The sequence below is a fragment of the Alosa sapidissima genome, chromosome 13 (assembly GCF_018492685.1).
Source record: "Alosa sapidissima isolate fAloSap1 chromosome 13, fAloSap1.pri, whole genome shotgun sequence".
Lineage (NCBI taxonomy): Eukaryota > Metazoa > Chordata > Actinopteri > Clupeiformes > Clupeidae > Alosa > Alosa sapidissima.
Genome location: NC_055969.1, coordinates 19041957 through 19063723, shown reverse-complemented (window position 1 = coordinate 19063723; position 21767 = coordinate 19041957). Strand labels below are relative to the sequence as shown.

Genomic DNA, 21767 nt, shown 5'->3' with positions numbered 1-21767 from the left:
TTTTATCAGTGGGATGTTTGATCAATGAGAAAATTTTCAGTTAGGCCTATTTAATGACCATCAGTCCAAATACGCATCAATAGTAGCCTATCTTCAGCTCTTTACGATTCAGGGTTTTAAGCATTTTACAACAGTTTTATACTCTAGAATAGACCTATAGACATAGTAGGTATAGCCTATTTTTGTAATAGATGATTTAGGCCTAAATATATTACACTATAGGCTACATGATTTTCATTCATCATAGTCAAATAATGTGATTCTCTAAAAGTCAGACACATTTTTTGAAAGTTAGCGAGTAGGTCCAAGAAAGGCTTCTCATGTTATTGTGCAGCACAGGTAACCATGCCTAAGTAGCCTACTCTAACTAAATATAAATTGCCGAGTAGCTGACAAATAAATTATCAGCTGGTGAAAGAACGTCTCTTCATACCCCATGCTGCTTCAGACAGACTACCATTATTACGTATGAAATGGTGAAATAATGGCGGTAGTGTTGGTCAGCACGCTCCCGCTGATTTTACTCACGCGCGCACTCTCACAGTGGCAGTAGCAACCAGCTGAAAACACACACGCAGGACTTGGCTCGCGCATCCGGACAGGTGTCCCAGATAGAGAACTGAAAATCAAAATCTCTATCAATATGCAGGAATTCCCTCCCAAATTCAGCAAGGTCCTGGTGACACCAGACCCACAGTATATCCCTGGGTAAGTCTTTGTAGGCTACGATATTGGCAATGTTGTGTTTCTGTATCTTACATTTTGGTTAGGTTTATTTTCCATTTTACACTAACTTATGTCTCCCTCAGAAAAATGAGCCCTAAAGCCTAAATATAGCTATAGTGCCTAGATGATGGTTCACGTTATCAATAGCCTACATTATTTAGTTTTTTTTTTTTTTTGTTTATTTTGTTTTCTATGTGTTTGAAGTTTCACACAGTGGAATGTGGCTCCTCTCGTCATTAGATAATCGCGCATTTGGTTGTATCAGCCTACACAAACGCCTCAATTTGTTCCCACCGGTTTAAGTTCTTCTCACTGGCCTTTTGAAATCCTACACTCATTTAGCCTACTGTAACGCGTTACCCTTAGCAACGGGTGCCGTCACACTGAGCTCTTGGTTGAGCCAGTGTTAACGCAGTGGGTAGGGCTGAATCATTCATCTGTGAGTTTCAAATAGGAATAGTACAAAACTGGCATAACTGAAAATAGCCTGCTATACCCTTCTGGCATACTAACCAATTAGCCTAGGAGGAGACAATGTGGAAACCTATTCCAGATAAAATAGGCAGCTGTTTATATTACAATAGACCTTGACCAAAAAAAATAAAAGTGGTAGCCTATCATATTTGCCATTAGATATCAGTTTGTTATTTTTTTCACTCTAATTGACCTACATTTTTACATTACCATCTGGCCTCATGAATAGCCTACCACTGTAATATCCTCTTTGGCTACTGACTGCACCAGCACCAACACTGGTCACTGGCACAACACCTCTAAATGTACCCCTGTAGTTTGTCTGGTCTGTATGTTATTTCATTGCCGTCTGAATATTCTGAATGTTTGTGTTTATCTGTACACCTCTGTGCATTTGTGTGTGTGTGTGTGTGTGTGTGTCTGTGTGCTCACAGCTATGCCGGTTACTGTCCGCAGCTGAAGTTTAACCTGGGGAAGACCTACGGGCAGCTGACGGCGGAGCTGCTGACCTCTCCGGATGTGCTGCGCTCCCAGCGGCTGGTGCTAAACTCTGGTCGCCTGCCCCGTGCCGAGGCGGGGCTGGGGCCCCACGGAGAGATCAGGAGCAGCTGGCCAGGAGGACGCAGACACATGGAGCGCATGATACCAGGATACACTGGTGAGAGAGAGGGAGAGAGAGGGAGAGGGAGAGAGAGTATGATTGTGTTTGTTCGTTTGTTCTTTGTTACAGTAGTGATAAAGCAAGAGAGGAAGAGAGAGAGTGAGAGAGAGAGAGAATGTTTGTGCTTGTTCATTTGTTCTTTGTTACAGTAGCGATAAAAACAATAATGAGAGAGGAAGAGAGAGAGAGAGAATGATTGGGTTTGTTTGTTCTTTGTTACAGTTATGATAAAGCAAGAGAGAGAGAGAGAGAGAGAGAGAGAGTATTTCATTGTGTTATAGTGGGTAGAAATAGATAGATAGATAGATAGATAGATAGATAGATAGAGAGAGAGAGAGAGAGAGAGAGAGAAAGAGAGTTAAATAATTATTCAGAAAGAATATCAAATGATACATTCCAGAGAAATTTGTGGGAGCAAAATTCTACTAAATGATGCAGTGTTCCAAATGCAGTCATAAATGTATCTGGTGTGGCACATTGTAATGACATGTATTTGTTTGTGTCTGTCTGTGCCTGTATCTCACTGGAAGGCTTCGTCCCAAAGAGCCAGCACTACTTTGCGCGGACGTATGCCGAAACCTGTCGTGAGGCGCTGGCCGAGTTCAAGCATGGCCAGCAGGGAAGAGTACATCTGGACGCCGTTGGCCTACCACCTATGGCCACCAAGCAGGGCCTTCTCGACGTCAAAGTAGTCAATCAGCACTATGCAAACACACTTGCACATGACAGTTCCAAACACCACTTTAAAGTTTAATGTGACCGGCCACAATACACACTCACATCACTCACACACACACACCCACACAGCCTCACAAACACCAGTGTGGGTGCTTGACTAATGAATTATAGATAGGAGGGGATTTGGTATCTGGTAAATGAAGAGGTCATGTTTTGCACACTTTAAAAGGACCCCTCTAAGTGATATTCTTCAATCAGATCACACAGATTTCAGGCCATTATAGTCTCACTTTGCACAACAAGCCAGAGTATGTCTCTGTGCACACAAACAGTTAGTAGTGAAAGAAGTGAAATATATAAAGTGGAAAAGCTGTGTACTTGAATTCCATAACTTTCTTACAGTATTCGTAAACACTATTTACTATCACTATTACTATTTATTTGGAAACAAGGTCAAAATAATTAAAATAGTTAAGGGTGCTCTCACATTGCTGTCTAGTTTGCTGTCTAGTTTGGATTGCCTCAGGGCAGTGGAGATGTTCTACAGCATTTTTTTTATCAGTTACTATTCTTGTCTGTCTCATATGTGCATGTTTTTTCTGTGTGTGTGTGTGTGTGTGTGTGTGTGTGTGTGTGCTGTGTGTATGTGTGTATTCATCTGCTCCAGCCATGGAAGCTGAACACCCCGCTCCAGGCCATCTCCAAGGAGCCTGCCCCCTACGTTCCCTTGGACCCTTGGAAGCCTCGGGGCTCCCCTTACTCTATGGACGACGGCAGCCCACACAAGTACTTCATCTCAGGTACGCCACTCAGCAAGGAGCCCTCCTCACCTTTCAAGATCTCCCCCAAACACATGCACGCACACCAAACCAGTAGTTTTGCTTTATGCTTTGTAGGTAACAAGAAATTGGGTGCCGTGCAAATTTACACATCTGCATACAAGACAAAACCAAAAAGCTCGACCTGTTAATTTGCATATTAGAGTAAGCATTTTTCTTTTTGCATATTGCAATCTGTGTGTGCATAGGTGGTATCTGTTTAAGTGTGTATCTGTATCTTGTGTTTGTGTGTGTCTGTCTGTCTGTGTGTGTGTGTGTGTGTGTGTGCGTGTGTGTGTGTGTGTGTGTGTGTGTGTGTGTGTGTGTGCATGTGAGTGTGTTGTATGTGTGTGCGTGCATGTATGTATCTGTGTGGGTGTGCATGAGTGCATGCTTGCTTGCATGTCTGTGTGTGTGTGTGTGTGTGTGTGTGTGTGTGTGTGTGTGTGTGCGTGTTTGTCATATTTATTAGGTTACACTGGCTACGTGCCCAAGTCGCGCTTCCTCATTGGCAGCAGCTATCCCATCACCACCAACAAGGCACTGGTCGAGTTTGGGAGAGACATGAGGACCATGCCCTTCGCCCTGCAGGTCCCCAGTAAGGAGCCGCAGCTACTGCCGCCCACCCCCACCATCTACCACTCCCACCTGCTGCCCTCCTACACCGGACACGTGCCAGGCAAGAGCTCACACACACACACACACACCTGACACACGCATACATGCATACACTAACTACATACTGTAGAGTAGAAGTGCATGATGACTTACACACTTACAAAAACAAACCTGATTTAGGCCTTCAAATTCTTACAGCAGTTTCACACATGCGAATGTCTCGAAAGTGGCATATGTCTGTAAAATGCATGTTCACATACACACACACACACACACACACAGGTCATTTATATTCGCATACATAAAAAACGCAAAAATCACACTACACACCCATACTTGAAACTAACAAGTCCCCCTCCCCTTGCACACGCACTCATTGACCTGAAGCAACAAATAAAAGCACCACACATCATCTCACCTGCATAGCCTAAGCTGGGCTAGGTTGCTGTTTATTGTATTATAAGACCTGCAATTAGAATCACTTTCAAAGCACACAAGTTGCCAAGATTCTGAAAGGGAAAAAAGTAAACACATTTAGTCCATGTTGACATTTAACATGATGCCAAATTCCATTGCAGCTATACAACAGACTAAAGTATAGAATAAAATAACATCTTAACTGATTGATCTTCAACTCACTTTATTATTTTCATGTTGAGTTTCATCAGTTAACAAATAATTGTTAAATAAATGCTTCTATATGAATCTATGAATCTTTACAAATGTTCTTGTATGAATGTCTCATGATGCATATCTTTCTGAATATCCATATTTACTCTGTTTTTCTTACTTACTCTAATATATTCTGTTAATACGCTGCATATATCTATATTATTCTTATTACTATTATAATGTTACTGCTACTACATTACACATATATGTACATGTTGTTCGTACATTGTTCATATTACATAGCCATATTTATTCTGCTCTTATAAGGTACTGTAACTGCTAATATACTGCACATATTTATGTTTAATTTATATTACCCTAAACCACCTTATGTAAACCAACTGTATAATACTGTCTACACTGCATTATATTTCTTGTCCTGTCTATGCACCACCTGTCTATACTTTGTATATCACATTGCACTTTTTTGCAGCTTTTTTGCAGTTTGATGCAAACTGCATTTCATTTGTCTTTGTACTTGTACTCTGCACAATGACAAAAAAGTTGAATCTAATCTGAATCTAATCCTTCACATTGACCCACAGGATACAAATTTAGGTATGGTCAAACCTTTGGGCAGCTTACCCATAATTCCTTGGGCTGCACTGACAGTAAGAGGAAGGTAATGACCCACTGACAGCCAGACCACTGTGGCCTGAACCAGAGAGACACTCAGCTGCTGTCTCAGTAGTGACAGCCAATCTGTTGATTATTAAATGAGTTTGAATGACAATCAGGGACACTGACTGGAACACTGAATCTGTAGAATGTGTGTAGGCTTGTGTGTGTGTGTGTGTGTGTGTGTGTGTGTGTGTGTGTGCACGCATGTGGATATGTCTGTATTAAGGGTGATCACTAAGTGATTCTGAAGTGTTAAGGGGGGTTCACATTGTATGCGCAAGCGGCAGAGCTGCACTATGAAACACATTATTGTCACTGGCTTGCGTGCGCAAGAACCAGCCTGTCGCTGCGCTGAACAAAGCACAGAGCAAATGGCTTTTTGCCGCTTAGCTGCTCTGAACGGATGAACCTCCCTTTACGTATTTAGTTCCTTACAATTATTGAAATAATATATGTGTTATATCTGGATTGTTTTATATTTGGAGACACTCAGTATTTACATGATCAAAGCCAAAGAAAAACTAACATCATTCTGTAAGAAAGAACATGTGTGTATCTCAATAAAACTTCTGTAACTAAAATAATGGTCAGTATTTGGGTTGTTTTGTCTGGACACCTTTGGCTCATCAAGTGACAATTTTCACAATAATTTCACAGGGTTAAAGATAGTCCAACAAAATTTCAACTAGATGAGTTAGGAGATGAACACATCTTTATTGCCATAAATACATTGTAGTATTGCCATTGAACACTCTTCAACACTCTCTGGGGGTGGTTTTCATCTAGGTTGTGAAAGTCTAGGGAAGTTCTTTTAAAAATCACCACTGTCAAAAAACAGTTAACACAATAGTATTCCATGGGAGACCATCAAATATTTACTCTTAATCTTTCATAATTCTTCTGCTTTTTGATAAGACTGGCACTAGCCAACCCCATGGGGGCGCAATACTGTAAAAGTTACCAGAGCATGTACTCATAAATGCTGTCATTAACGTCATTATCACTTCATCTATTGCAGTGCACATACATCTAGCAGGTCCAGAAAGAAAGAAAAAACTGTCATTACCCCTAAAAATATAACAACGATTCTCTTTTGACATGCCAACCTACGTGAATATCGTCATGCTTTTGAACACGGACGGACAAGTTCACGAGACCAAGGAAGGTTTGCAAGGCAGCATTCAGGTATTGGAGGATGGGAAAATGGGGGGGGGGGGGGGGGATTAGGGGGCACAGGCCACAATATGAGGCATATCATATGTGGTTTATGTTCATGTTCGGTACGTGGAGTACAGGTCCATTGGGTGCACCACTCTTCTGACAAACATGGAAACATGGCAGACACTTCCAGTTCCACAGAAACAAACTGATTTTATCCTGATATTAACAGATCTATCTCTTTATCCTCCATTCAGCCTCCTTGGTGACGTGATCAAACATCAAACATGGTGGTGATAGTGACCATGTTAGTTTCTGCTGTGCTTCTCTTCTTAATAATGAATAACATGACTTTGGTCTGTGTGTCTGTGCTCATCGTTGTTTTTTGTTGTACCTGAATTCACAGACATTATGGATTATGCCCCCCCCCCCCCCTTTTCAGGATTTTTCCTTCACATGGTGGTGGTGGGGTTGGTGGATGGTGCAACAGTTTTGTATAGAGTCACTAGGTGTTCCTCTTGTAATGTTTGTTTGTTTGATTGTGATGGTGATCAATCACACAGGATGGAGTCTAGGTGTTCACATTCTCCATTCGTGGAACGAAAGGAAGGTTGTGATTGGTCAGTGTCGGTTCCGTTCCGCCATGTCAGCGGTGTGGTTGGGGAAAGGATAGGTTTCTTGTCGCCGGCTGGACCAAACACTCTGGGCCAGGAGTTCTAGACCTGACCCGTCCAAACTCAACCACTGAGACGGCAGCCTGAATTAACCATGGAGAATAACACAAAGAATGCAAGAATGAAGTGAAATTTGAATGATTTGAGCAGTGTTGGTGGGATGATGGTAAAAGTATTGTATCAGCAGCTTATCTATATAAGAATTTTGAATTTTTGTCATCAAACAAAACTTATTGAACTCTAATACTTTCAGGATTCCGACAATTTCAATTTATCTTTTAATAAAATTATGTTTGTGGTGGTGAATGTACTTTACAGTAATGGATTGCCATCATTTTGGTTGACAAATATAAACCAAGGTAATGTACTGTAAAGGGAACATCACCTGTTCTTCTGGGTCTTGTTGGGGCCTTGCTGTTTACTCTCTCTCCTGATGGGGGCGCCAACTCTAGCCCCAAACAGCCGCGCCCAGCGAAGCTCCTGTGGGGACCTCTCCTCCAGGGTTTCCTCTCTTCTCTCCATCCCTCTCCCGCACTCCTCCTCCCTCCTCTCCTCACTCCATCTGTTCTCCTGGGTGTCCACAGAGGGCGCCATCACTCCTTCCACCACCGATGGCTGCTGTAGCCACCAACCGACAGCAGAATCTGACTGACCGCTGCTGCCACCTAGTGGCCGACTCTGACTCTGCGCACTGTTTGTCTGCGGCCCCAGAGAGATGTGCTGCATGAATGTCTGCGGGCTCGGTAACGCCGTGTAAACAGAACTACTCTCTCTCTTTACTCTCCTCTCAGTGCTCTCCAACTGCTCTTTCCTCTGTTCGCCTCCCTTGTTCGGATTGGCTGAAATGGCTGACATCTGGAGGGAGGAGTAAGCTGATTGGGCCAGCAAGGAGGAAGTGCGCTTGAGGAGGCGGGCTTCTGACAGGAGGTGGAGGTCAAAGGGCAGGGCAGCCAACGGCTCCAGGAGGAGCAGGAGCTCGTGGAGGTGGGGGCGACATGGCCCCTGCCATAGTGGGACCAGACCCCAGTGGTGGTAGAGAGGACGCAACACATCTACAGAAAGGGTTAGGGGAGGGGGCAACAGAGCGCTGCTCATCAACATGGAAAAGTTCCAAATACATTTACATAACAAGCACACACAATGTTATAATGCCATCTTGTCAGTTTCCTGTCCAATGTTATCTGTTTATTTCATAATAACTTTCATAGATAAGTTGTTCACAGAAAATGTTTACACAATATTAATATATTAATTTATTATTGAATGCATAACAAATATTCATATGTATGATATAAATGCAAAATAAATGGTTTACATACCTACACATGTGTACAGGTGATTAAGCCAGAACTCCAGTGCTCGTAAACTAGGGAATGGATGGAAATGAATTTGACTGTGCAAATATCTCAATTATTGAAATTCAACAAAATAGGAAAAAGTATCCGTTAGTTAGAGAAAGATAGTTAGAGTCAGAGAAATTGACTGTCTTACTTGAGCAGCCCCATAATGAAGGCGTTGAACCTCATGCTGTGCTTGGTGAGCTGGGAACACTTGCTCACCACAGAGACCAGACTGTGCAGGACTCGAGTGGTGGGGCCTGACAGAAGGAGGAAATACAATACAACCATAAAACTCCCATGAGCACATGGTAATGATTTGGGTGACAGACATATGAGTAGTTACACATCAGCATCAATGCACTACCATATGCAACTAGTGCAACAGGGAATAGATACAAATAGTGTATCATAAAAGGCAGGTAAGAGTTCAGAATTCTCACCTTGGCCAAAATGTTTGTCTCAAAGCATATCCACTGCTTCTCACTGACCTGGTTGTGTTGAAGCCAGAACAATGTCCCAAGGTTGGTTGCGGCGCTGTCCCACAATCAGGTCCAGCTTGTACGACCGCAGACCGTCCAGTAAAATGTTTCGGATTGCTGGACACAGCTTGTTCAGAACCAGCAGAGCAATGTTGGGATTTAAGGTACTGTTTCCAAGCTGGAGCTGAATCAAGAGAATGAGAATCCTGTTATATTCTGACTCATACAAGACTTTGATTTCCATTGCTTAATCTGGCTAGATCAAATAAGTTCCTATAACACTGATATTTCTGATTTGAGGTTCTCAAACCAACAGCCAGCTTGTCTGCTTAAATATATGTTTACTCTTTGTAAATCTTGAAGGTAACTAATACACTGTGATTATTGTGATCTAATGTGCATATTGTAATTGTGAGCACTGGTAAAGCAACAGTAGCAGTCAATTCCTGTTACATGTATTTCCTTGTTTATCATATGACCTCAAATGATATGCAGTCCCTGAAATGTCTTCTGTCAGGCTTGGTTGACTTCTCTCTGGCTACTTCAAGCCACACACCTTACAGGAACACTAATGTGAATAGGAACACAAATCACTGGCATTGCTGTGAGCCTCACTCATCCACCAATTCCTTGCATGCTCACAGGAGACTCACAGGAGACTCACAGGAGACTCACAGGAGACTCACAGGAGACACTTGGTTGGCTGCCAGTGTTTACCTTTTCATCTGCATCACGTCTTGGGTGTTCAAAATATGTGGAGATCAAATCCACTGCCGAGCTCACAGCTTTAAGCAGGGCTAGAGGGAAAAGGAAGCAAAGAAGAGAGAGAGAGAGAGAGAGAGAGAGAGAGAGAGAGAGAGAGAGAGAGAATCACATAAGACAGGTGCTGAAAGCATCCATAACAAGAAAATCTTCACAGGCAAACCTGACATTCACAGAAAATACAGAAAATCCTTTTTCCATTTTTAACATAAAAGATGTTTTCCAATGTGTCAAGCTTTATGTGCCTACTGAGATGAGCTGTGTGGCTTTATGCAGTAGCTAAGATTTATTTGCAACTGAAGAAGATTATGTTCTGGAATGAACCAAACCCAAATGTCAGAGAAAAAAATCTAAAGCAAAAAGACATCAAACACAATCTGACATGTGTGCAAACATAATCATGCACACACACACACACACACACACACACACACACACACACACACACACACACACTCATGCATGCACACGCGCACACACACACATACACAACACACACTCACGCATGCACACACACACAGAAGGAGAGAGAGAGAGAGAGAGAGAGATGGGATTAGCCAATCATGGGCAAGGAGAGATAGAATAAGTAGGTCACAATTCAAAGGCAGCCCCTTCAGGGAAGTGAAGGCAGAGCTGCAGAGTGGGCTCTCTCTCTCTCTCTCTGCATCCCAGAGCTGAGGGAAATGCACACACACACACACACGCACACACACACACAGTCTCTCTCCATCCCATAGCAGAGAGAATCCCCCCACCCCCTACTCTCGATGTCTGTCTCTCTCTCTCTCTCTCTCTCTCTCTCTCTCTCTCTCTCTCTCTCTCTCATCTTTCTCTCTAAGTACCACACCAGAAAGATGGACTCACTTTTATACAGTAAATGTAGAGGCCATCTTGATTTTCATTCAATTTAAAGTGAAATAGACACTTGCACAAGTAAATAACAAACCTGTACACATTCTTGACAAATGCCTGAACTCTGAGGGATTTTAAAGATGTTTCTGGTAAACACATAATTAACTATGCATAGCATATGCAGTAAGCAATATACTGCATGTAATGCATTATCGCAGTATAGTATTTACAGTATATGCACATATAGTGGGTAGGCTAGAATGTGTCTTTGTACAGCTCTGGAGAAAGTTAAGATTTTCTGAGATTTTCATCCTACGTTTTCAATGTCAACCGTAGGAAGACATCAGAAAAAGATAGTGGTCTCTTAATTTTTTCCAGAACTGTATAAATGCTGGCCATTGTGTGAATGTGTTTCTATGGAAAAACAAGTAATAATTAATAAGTCCATTTAACAAAACTATAAAATATGGTTTATTTCAGGCTTACACTGCCATACTCCTGGGGAGAGTTTAATTGACGCATGACATTAAATGGCATGTCATTATTTACCAGACATACATATTTTCTATCGCAACACTGCACGTGTTTCCCATTCACCTTTTTTCTGCAGCAGGTCGATGGAGAGAGACTCGGAGGAGGCGTCAGGGGAGAGGCAGAACTCTTCCGGCGGCCTGTCCGTCAGCAAGAATGAGTCACCTTGCTGATGGTAAGGCTGAGGCTGTCTCCCTTGGAAACCTGCTTAGTCACACAGAGGAGGAGGAATCGATGCGAAGGTCAGGCTTCTAGAATTCACATGGAACAAAACAAATAATGGCCAGGGTTCTACAGAGTAACATTCTGCAGTGGCCTGAAATGGGATCAGAGCCAGAGACAGAGTTTAATCATTGCTTGCTTGTGTACCTTTGTAATTCAAAAGGTTATTATGGTAAATCTTTTTTTGTATTTTTTGTTATTGTTCTGTTCTCTTCGCTGTGTTGCACTGCACATTGCCCCACTGTAGGATTACGTAATAAAGGACTACAGTATTCTTATTCGTTATAGCTTTCCCAGAAACAACATTGTCCTCATGTGGAGAACTATTGAGTAACTTATAAAACTTAATTGGAAAGTTTGGACCTTTTAATCTATATCTGTATGATGAATGCACTAAACTCCCACAATTCTAGTGAGTCCTCATAAACTGACCTAAAAAGGAGGCCTGACCCTTAACTACATGATGAGCTGATACCTTAACCTGCTCATTCCAAATCTATCCCATCACACCTAACCCTTAATCATGTCATCAGAGCCTATCTTAGCCCTTATTTACATCATCAGACCCTAGTTTAGCTGTTAACCAACTACATCATCAAACCCTAGCCTAGCTGTAACTACATCATCAAACCCTAGCCTACTGTAGCTGTTAACAAACTACATAATCAAACCCTAGCCTAGCTGTTAACAAACTACATAATCAAACCCTAGCCTAGCCGTTAACCAACTACATCATCAGACCCTAGCCTAGCTGTTAACCAACTACATCATCAGACCCTAGCCTAGCTGTTAACTCATTACATCACCTTCTTGAATTTCCCCTGGGGATCAATAAAGTATCTATCATCATCAAAGCCTAGCTTAGCACTTATCTACATCATCAGACCTTAGCCTAGCCTATTGAACATAATCAAGTCAAGTCAAGTCAAGTCAAGTCACTTTTAGCAGACCCTATTCTAACCACACTATCATCCACGTACGGTTGGGCAGGGCCGGTCTGCAGAAGGGTGTGGTGCTGAGGACGGCACTGGTGCTGCACTGGGCCACGGGCCTCTCCACCGGACAGGACGACAAGCAGGGCGGGGTGTTCAGACAGGTCACCGAGGTCACAGCGGGGCTCGGGCCACGATGACACATGTCCCAGACAGGCACAGGCTCCGCCACCTGACTCAGCTCAGCCTCGAGTGAAGCTGGGCCAAGGGGTTGAAAGGGGTCAGCCATTTTGGGACTCAGCTCTAGTGCGTGCTGCTGAGCAGGCAGAGTGAGTGCAGGCCTCGGGCTGCTTATGGGATTTGATGCGTCCGGGCTCCGTTTGGCACCAGTCCGTGCTGGAGGAGACATGGCGTCTTCACTGCGCTTGCTCTGGCAGTCGAGCGCCTCGTCTGGGCTACTCTGAGACACATATAGCCTAAAAGGGTTTGAGCTTGAGCCGCTTTGGGTTGTACTGTCCAGGTGGCACTGCGCGTCGGGAGGGCTGTCGTGACGTTGCCGCTGTTGGCGGTGGAAGCCCCAGGCCAAGCGGTGTGGGTGTGGGAACGGGACGGGGCTCGGGGTGCAGGTGGAGCAGGTGTCTGAACTGGAGGCTGCCTCCAGGTGCAGTGCGGAGTACCCCCCCAGGGGCGAGGGGCGCAGGAAGCTGGGCACCGCCTTGCCCTTGCCCTTGCCCCTGCCCCTGTGCGGGGTGCCGCCGCTGCTGCTGGGCTTGCCGTGGCCGAGGTACTGGTTGAGGAGCGAGCCCAGCGGCTTCTGCTGTTTCCCCGGAGGCAGCTGCAGCACGAAGGGCTGGATAGGCAGAGAGGTGGGCCTCTGGTCCTTACTGAAGCGCACCACCCCCGGAGACGAAGACGAACAGGCCCCTAGACGACAGACACACGGGAATTACACACACATAATTACAGTGCAGTGTTAAGGACGTGATTAAACCTCTCGTCGGTGACCCATTAATTGAGATTCCTCTGCATTGCTGCTTGGTACTAAGATGACTGTGTGATAGAGTATTCCGCTTCAGGTCTGAAGGATCTGTGGTGAGGTGAGGAGCTAATGATTTAGTTCCTGATCAAGAGGAACTTGAAAAAGTTTATTTTTACAAGAGCTGTTTCATAACCGGGTCTCTTTCATAATCAAGTCAACTTCATAACATGTCTATTTATTAAGGTCAAGCACACCTGTAAGGACACTTAAGAGTTTGTAGAAACCTTCCGAACATCTTCTCTTTACAACTATTTCAAATTCAGTTTTACTCAATAGTAGTAAATGTCATTAATGTCCCAAAACCATTACTTACCTTCCATTTTAGAGGTTGATGGAAGGTTCTCTGGATCCATATGCACAGATGTCTTATTGTGCTGATTAACAGTCGAAGGTGAACAGTTAGATCCTGAACAGGCATTTTGTCCTTCACACTCCCTATCTTTAACAGTGGAGAGCCCCTGAGGGTTTAGAGCAGGAGATTGGTGATCTTCTGGACTGGTCTTCAGGGAGGATGCGTCTCTCGTGCCCCTTTTGCAGTGGGCAATCTCTACAAAGCTGGTCACATGCTGACTGGCACTGTTGGCCGTGAGATGGCCAGGGCAGCTGGGCACTCGTGGCATCGTCGCTAGGGTCGGCGAGAGGAGGCATTTTGTGGTGGTGTCACAGCTGCAGGTGAGGGAGGTCTTTCCCTTGATCACCTTCTTACATGGGTTCTCAGAGCTGCTGTCTTTAGTGCTGTCTTCCACTGGCTCTTTGTCTCGTTGTTGCTGTTGCTAATTTGAGAGATAAAATTCAGTGAGTGAATGTAAAGTCAAGTGAAGTAAATGAGGAAAATGAAAAGAGATACTACCCACACTACACACACTGAACCAAACTGAAACTCTTTCCAAAATGCATACGTCTCCAGGAATATACAAGCCTTAATTTAATGTTAATACCTGTACATCAAGCTTAACAATGTCTGGAAAAAAGTTCTGCATTCTTTGCACTGTCTGAAACCTTTCATTGTTAACTCTTTTAATTAACAATGTTAACACATGTATAACACAGTCATATTTTCTTATTATAATTTACAGAACACTTTTAGCAGACCTTTCAAAAATGTGTGTGTGTGTGTCATGATTATTATTAGCACTTTTTATTTTAGAATGATGAGAGGGTGCTCATCAGCCATACCTCCTCCTCTGGTCGGCTCTCTGCCTTCCCCTCCCCGTCGTCTCTCCTGAACAGGAAGTACTCGGCAGGCGGGGTCGGGCTACTCTGGCTGTGGCCCCCTTCTGAGCAGCTGGTCACTGACGACCAGGCCGGGCTGGGGGACGACTGCGACGAGAGGTCGCAGGTCACCAGCTTATAGTAGTTCTGAGAGGGCAAGGTCAGCCGCGTCTGAGCGTGGAGCGCGGTGGCGAGGTCCGAGAAGAGCGGAGACGGGACGCCCTCGGAGTCCAGCTGATAGTTGCAGTTGGGATCAGTGCCCTGAGGCGACCAGTAGGGGGACGAGTTGGACCCGTCCTGTGACAAGGAGCTGGTCCCGTGCGAGGGCTGAATTGGGCTTTCCAGCTGGAATGGGTTAACGGGCACGGCGTTGTTGCTTTTGTTGTAGATGGAGCTGAAGGTGACGAGGACTCCATCGGAGCTGTTGCAGGAGGAGTCGCTGACGTTGTCCACGAAGCCTTCCGACGGTTTGCGCGGCTTGCCCAGAGCACAAGGGCACACGTGGCCAGACGCTTGGGAGGGCTTCTCTTTGGAGACTCCACCGTTGCTGTTCCCCGACCCTCCCCACTCCAGCTCGCCACAGTCGATGAGCATCGGGGTGCCTCTCGAGTCACACCGTGGACGGAACTCGAGCCCCGGCTGGCTGAGGTTCTCCAGCTCTCTCGACACACCTCTCTCCTGGCTCCACATGGTTCTGCGCGTATCCGCGCTTTCAGAACCATGGTGTTGGACAGGTTCCACCGGACACGCTGGCTCAACCTCCTCCACGGCCCTGGTGTCTCCGTGCAGTTGGAAGGAGAAGTCCTCTTGGTACTTGTGCAAGTTATCCCCCTCCAGATCATCCTCCTCCTCCTCGTCCTCCTCCTCCTTCCTCTCCTCCTCGGGGATGAAGGGGTTGATCCATCGTGGCGTGCCTCTGTCCCCGATGACGACCTTCTCCTTGCTCGCGTCGAAGCCCGTCGGGGAACTCCCGCCACTCAGATCGGGAGCTGGTGAGGAGCAGGCCCGCATTCGCTCCAACAGCAGGTGCGCCTCCTCCCTCTCCTCCTCTGCGTCTTCTCCTCCACCCTCCTTCTTAGACTCCGCTAAACTGCTTAGAGCCTCCCTGAATGGATCCTGCTGCTGCTGCTGTTGCTGCTGTTGCTGCTGCTGCTGCTGCTGCTGCTGTGGTGGCACAGGGAGGGAGATGGTGTATGTGAGGTTGAGGGAGCACGGTCGAGCGGGTCGCTGCACGGCACTGCACAGCTTCCACGCGGGAGTCTGGCGCTCCAGCAGCAGAGCGGCCTGACGCAGGAACAGAGTCTCCCCTGATAGGCTGGCGGAACTGTCCATCATCTCCCCGCACCTATTAAAATCCGTTGAAGTCTGTGAATGGTGAAGGGTGGTGGGGGTTGAGGGGGGAGGTGTTAGTTCACACCATAGAGTTCAGGACTGTGGCCATATGGCTCTGGACACGCAGGGGCATGGGGTGTGTAGATAGAGTAGAGATGTCTGTCTTCATGATCCAAAGTCATCTGAAACCATTGAGAAAAGTAAAAAAGAAACAGGAATATTTCGATGAATGATAAGTACAGTATACGTATTTTACCCAAACAATCATGTTAAATAAAAAACAGCGATTCTACACAATCCTTTGAAATACAATACATTGGTGATGTATGCAAATGCTTTGATTTTATTTGTAATGGCTGGTTCATCCACAGACTATGAGATGGAAATGAAGGTTTTAGACACACCACTGACTGAAGCTGTGAGTTCAAGCTCCTGTGAGTTCAAGCTTCAATTCTGCCATTTCATTTTCATTGTTGGCGGCTAAAGTTAGCTCTGCACCACTGTAACACTGACTGAAGTCTTGGGCAGAGCCTTTTACACAGGTCAGTGCAGCGACTCAATCAGCCGTGATGCTTTAAACCTTATCAAGTGAGTCAATGCTCAGCCTCTCTCTCACATTGTCTGAGCAATTAGAGCAATTCCATTGAGGAGACTGTCCTTTTGCCACAGTAAAATCTGTGCATCCAGCACGATTCATTTTTTAATATTTGCATATTTCTTATTATGTTTTGGGGGGTATAATATTCATGTGTATTCATATCTGCTATTTCACATTTAATCAAATAAGTAAACACAAATAACAAAAACAATAAAAAATAGGGTGGTCATAAGATCCAGGAATCATATTGGATTGTCACAGCTGCGTCTTATCTTCTTTGGCCTCCCATCTGTTTCTATTTCCTTTTTTCCCCTTTGAATCCCTCTTTCCCTCTCTCCCCTCACAGCCTGTCTCCCTCTCTCTCTCTCTTTCTCTCTCTCTCTCTCTCTCTCTCTCTCTCTCTCTTCCTCTCTCTGAGACCCCCACAGTTCTGTCACAGCACAGCAGTATCCTGGACACCACTGAGCATGCTCACCAATTTGTTCCGTGAGAATGAACTTGTGGGGACGACAGATTTGCTTCCCCTCTCAGCGTGAGAGAATGAGGATTGATATTCACACACACACACACACACACACACACACAGACACCCACACACACATGCACACACACGCACACGCACACGCACACACACACACACACACAAACACACAGACACATCCACACACACGCACACACACACATTTAGGCAGCATAATACACCATACCAATGTTGGTGGCAGCTGAGGGTGGGTAGGAGGATGCAAGGATGAAAAACATTTTTGAAATGTCAGAATCAGTGAAGCTTTAATTAACCTTAATGAGGTGGAAAGATGGTATTATCTGTAAGAGAATGATAATATATCATTGTCAGCATTATCATTGTCGCATTATTCTTTGCTATACTTATCCAATATTACTTAAACAAAACAAAGACCACACAATTCTTACAATTACACAATTAGACATCGAGAGATAAAGATAGAATAAATGAATAAATGAGCTCTTTGTACATGGCAGACAAAGTACCATGGGTTTAGTCTCCAAAGTTCAAATGCAAACACAAAGAGAGATTTTGTGTAGGAATGGTATTTTGAGCTAGATTTGTAGGATTGTCTTAGTTTTAAAATTCAGAGCTCTCTTTTTTTCACAGTCTCTTTCAGTCTCTCAGAGGAAGTGGGATAGATTCGTTGGCAATCAGTGGGCTGTCTTCCAGATGGGAAATAATCTGTCAATAAGCTGCTCAACATCTGTGAGCCCCTCCAAACATTCACACACACACACACACACACACACACACAAACACAAACACTTCTATTCTGCTGTAAAACAAATACAGTATCAAGTCTACAGTTTCCCTATACCCTCTGGCCCAAACAACTAAAAACTGGAAAACATTCCAGATCAACTGTAAACAAAATAACTTGGTTTAATAGGACATAAAATAGCATTAACCAGCTGGACGCCTATCAAATCTATTCATCTCAGCAACATGATCTGCTAATCCTGACAGCTACTGATCTCCACAAAGCCATCACTGAGGAGATGTCATTAGAGGAGGCAAAGGCAGGCACTGCATTGCCCAATAGCATCTGAGACCACAATTATGACATTCACTAAGTAAAGTAACCACACACAGCCATTGAAGATCATGAACTTCTATGACGATCAATTTGTCAATATCTACAATGATCTTCAACGGGCAATGGCCCCATTAACGGAACCTGCACCAATCCATGCATGACTGTCACTGAATGAAGGGGGGGGGTGCTTGAACATCAGGGGATCTTTAGGGGAAAGTAGGCCACCTCTGGTAGCTGCTGATGACTAATAAGTGGCTGTGAAAATTAGACATTCTCCCCACGTACGAGTCGACACAGCAAGCCTGCAGTGTGACTGTGCTATACTGTGCTGTGCTATGCTGTTTTTACATTGACATTACATGTTTTCATCCAATCAGCTGACCGATGCTTTTATCCACAGCCAACTGAGCAAGTGATGAATAAGAATCAGGCCTCAGTGCAATAGAAGGCCTTAGCGTGACAATACATTCTACCTTTCAATTCAAATACCTGATAACCAGAGGATGACAGTGCAAAAGAAGTGAGATTGAAGTGAGAAACTATTCTAAAGAAAAAGAAACAGAGTCAGTGTGAGTTGTGTGAGACACAAAAGAGAATACCCAAGGTCTAGCTAGAACCAAGGAGTTGGACCGGAGCACACAACGCTTTAACCCTTAAAGGTGTAGGTTTTTGAACGTTCTAAGTTCCGCAACAATTGAAGGTTCTAAAATTCTATGTTGAATTCAATGAACCCAGATATTCTTTAGAATGTTCATTTCTCAACATTCCCGTCACACCGGTGTGGCGGTACTCCTTTAACCCTTAAAGGTGTAGGTTTTTGAACGTTCTAAGTTCCGCAACAATTGAAGGTTCTAAAATTCTATGTTGAATTCAATGAACCCAGATATTCTTTAGAACGTTCATTTCTCAACATTCCTGTTACACCAGTGTGACGATACTCCTTTAAGGGTTAAGGGTTAAGTGATTTTTATTAGCTTAGTGCAAACCGACTAACGTTTCGACACCCATGCATCTTCTTCAGAGTGAGACACACTTTGTTCCGCTCTCCATGCCTTCATGCCACGTTAAGACTACGGGAACGGTGAGGCTGTGCCTCGGTAGCAGTTCTATTCTGTGGAGCTGGGAGCACAGACAGGCAGCTGACTGGCCCTCTTTAGCTGCCTCTCCCCCCATCTCTCTCTCTCTCTCTCTCTCTCTCTCTCTTTCTGTTGTCGGAGACTATTTCCCTGGCCCAGAGTGGATGTAATTGTGTTAGCGTGACTGCACTTGGCCCTGCAGTCAGGCCAGTGTTACTTTTTATATCGAGTGGGGAGCGAAGGACGCATACTAGGCCATGTTGGCAGAGCAGAGCAGAGAGGAGCCAGCGTTGTGCTGTGCTGTGCTGTGCTGTGCTGTGCTGTGCTGTGCTGTGGCAGTGGTGTGTGTGTGTGTGTGTGCGTGTGTGTGTGTGTGTGTGTGTGTGTGTGTGTGTGTGTGTGTGTGTGCTGTGGTGTGACGGTGGAGAGCTGCGGTGTGCTGTGCTATGCAGCGAGACCATAATGAGGCTGCACAGCTTGCATCAGCGATAGGAGAGCTTACAGTAAATGGCAGTAGACGAATGGGCGTGATCCAGCCAGAGGTGGGCCTGACCTGAGCCAGATCTGGGAAGGGTCTGATCTAGAGCAGGCCATTATCTGGGACGAGGCAAGGTAGTGCAGACAGGACAGAGCAGGACATTATAACTACTGCAGCTGGGGACAATCTCTGGCCTGTATTTCTAGTCAATCATGCCGATTCATTTAGAGCCTTGTCAAGCTTGAGACTGAGGTAGAGGAATGGGAGGTAGGGATTGGTCAATGCTATTTTGTATGTACTGTGCCGACATACTTACACTCACTATTACAAAGAGATAGAAAGAGAAAGAGAGTGAGAAAGTGAGCGAGAGAGATGATTGTGTATGTGTTTGTTTGTGTGTGTGTGTGTGTGTGTGTGTGTGTGTGTGTGTGTGTGTAAGAGAGGGAGTTACTGTTTATTTTGTGCTCACATGTTTATACATTGTATGCTGTATCTCTGTCTTCTTTTCCTTTTGATACTACTGTGTTATTTGTAACACTAGCTTTGGCAACACTGTACCAAACAGTCATGCTAATTAAGCCCCTTTGAATTTTTATTTGAGAGAGAAACAGAGATCAGAGAGAAATAGCAAGAGAGCAAGACATTAACATAAATAACATTATGTATTATAAAAGTACAGTGAAAAACATAACCACATTAGTATTATAAGATCTATATTAGCCTATAAAAACACATAAAAAAAAACAACCTTACTGAACATAGTGTTGTAAAATTATAAATTGATCTGCTTTAACCAAGACAAAGGTAGTAACCCTTTCAAAACACAACTATGATATTTTAAAAACAATTTGACCAGACTGTATCAGAATATTGTGAATCAGCAGTGAGCAGCACAACTGCAGCAGGCTACATGACAAAAACATACACATGTGCAACTTACAAGCAACTTACGCTGTTGCCTGAACAGACACTATATATGCGCATACCGGGCTGCACATGAAACATACAGCGATATGTAGGTCAGCGATTTTCTTTAGACTTCACTGCACTAAGAACCACACGGAAACAAATTTGCAAATTCATACTCAGGAAAAAACGGGAAGGCTGACAGCGATTAATTCCTGGGGTAGGCTATAATTTCATACACTAACGTTATTCAACATTTTTATGATAGGCTACCCTACAAAATCGTTATTCCCAGCATTAAATCGGAGAGTATATGATACTTAAAACAGCTCTATAAGGCTATAATAATACCATTAGTAAACCTTGAGCGATAAGCAGCGACTCACCGTTGTTTCTATCGGAAGCATCCCGGCACGAGATGTAGGTCGTCTCCGCCTCGTGGAGCCGCACTGAATGTTGCTGGAGACCGACCGACAGCTCATGCGTCACAGCGCATACTGTATTGCCACGTTGTGCAACGCTTCGTTCATATTTCAACGGATCGCAGAAACGCGTCAGTGTATCGGAAATACAATCCCCACATCACCCCCCATAATATAAGAAGAGACTGAGATTGACAGCGTTGTAGAAAAATATCATATGTTTATTGCTGTGAAAAAGCAGTGTAGCTATTAAACTACTTCAGCCCCAATCACGTTATTGGCGAAATCAAGTATAATTAGAACAAAATATGTTAAAATACAAGACACTCAAAGATTCTACGGAGAATACAAAAACATCCAAAATGTAATTTAGTTAAGACACATGATTCAAACAAAACACACAAGACAATGTAATGCCATCAACATATATGACAAAATACCCTGGCCCTCAATAACCTAATTAATGGTATACTATTTTCAGTACCTTTATTTTTCCCCCCCAAATTACCCTTACCCACCCCCATATCTATCATGAACCACTGTTTACATAAGTAAAGATTCTTCCCTTCTATATACTGTAAGGGGGATGTGCCCATCTTCCATCTCTATAGTTGAAATGCAATTACACATTACTTAAAAGATCAGGATGTGTGCTAAGGCACCTTTTAAGACATAATAATAAAAAAGACATAATGTAGTGTTTTAGGCGGTTTTCTGTTTTACATCAAGTTTCCCTTCTAAAGTGAACATGGGAAGTGCTTATCTGAAGAGCTGAAGTCATTCAAGTCAAGATGTTAATGTTATAGTCTACAAGAGTCATTTCCCCCATCCTCACTATCAAATATTTTCCTTCCCCAATTTTTTATTTTTTATTTTTTTAAAGAAAACAAAATTCACAGTACTATGCAGTGTGTACATCTGAAG

At 44.1% G+C, this 21767-nt stretch overlaps 3 protein-coding genes across 4 annotated transcripts in view; 1 reads left to right on the top strand and 2 right to left on the bottom strand.

Annotated features, from left to right (window-relative positions):
* Positions 1-524: 524 nt before the first annotated feature.
* On the top strand, positions 525-5380 carry fam166b (family with sequence similarity 166 member B). Its single transcript, XM_042060505.1, has 6 exons — positions 525-708; positions 1635-1858; positions 2392-2549; positions 3207-3339; positions 3830-4036; positions 5193-5380. Exons 1-6 carry the CDS (start codon positions 644-646, stop codon positions 5282-5284), a joined length of 879 nt encoding a protein of 292 aa, XP_041916439.1. The 5' UTR covers positions 525-643; the 3' UTR covers positions 5285-5380.
* Positions 5381-5890: 510 nt separating this feature from the next.
* Positions 5891-20892, bottom strand: LOC121680867 (iporin). Its single transcript, XM_042060432.1, has 12 exons — positions 20808-20892; positions 14434-15983; positions 13892-14030; positions 13571-13822; positions 12267-13142; positions 11131-11268; positions 9637-9716; positions 8929-9103; positions 8592-8697; positions 8420-8466; positions 7486-8152; positions 5891-7183 (listed from the first exon to the last, which is right to left on the bottom strand). Exons 2-12 carry the CDS (start codon positions 15802-15804, stop codon positions 7048-7050), a joined length of 3987 nt encoding a protein of 1328 aa, XP_041916366.1. The 5' UTR covers positions 15805-15983; positions 20808-20892; the 3' UTR covers positions 5891-7047.
* Positions 20893-21043: 151 nt separating this feature from the next.
* Positions 21044-21767, bottom strand: part of atp8b5b (ATPase phospholipid transporting 8B5b) — a 28243-nt gene continuing 27519 nt past the window's right edge. For both annotated transcript variants that reach the window (XM_042060435.1, XM_042060436.1), the window contains exon 28: positions 21044-21767. This exon is cut by the window's right edge and continues 1052 nt beyond it. The gene's annotated coding sequence lies outside the window, so the exon portion shown is untranslated.

Coding starts and splice junctions, on each gene's coding strand:
- fam166b (XM_042060505.1), top strand. CDS start 644: ATGCAGGAATTCCCTCCCAAATTCAGCAAGGTCCTGGTGACACCAGAC. Junction 1,859..2,391: donor CATGATACCAGGATACACTG/GTGAGAGAGAGG, acceptor TCTCACTGGAAG/GCTTCGTCCCAAAGAGCCAG. Junction 2,550..3,206: donor AGGGCCTTCTCGACGTCAAA/GTAGTCAATCAG, acceptor CATCTGCTCCAG/CCATGGAAGCTGAACACCCC.
- LOC121680867 (XM_042060432.1), bottom strand. CDS start 15,804: ATGATGGACAGTTCCGCCAGCCTATCAGGGGAGACTCTGTTCCTGCGT. Junction 13,823..13,891: donor CACAAAATGCCTCCTCTCGC/CGACCCTAGCGA, acceptor GTGCCAGTCAGC/ATGTGACCAGCTTTGTAGAG. Junction 9,104..9,636: donor GACGTGATGCAGATGAAAAG/GTAAACACTGGC, acceptor CTCTTGATTCAG/CTCCAGCTTGGAAACAGTAC.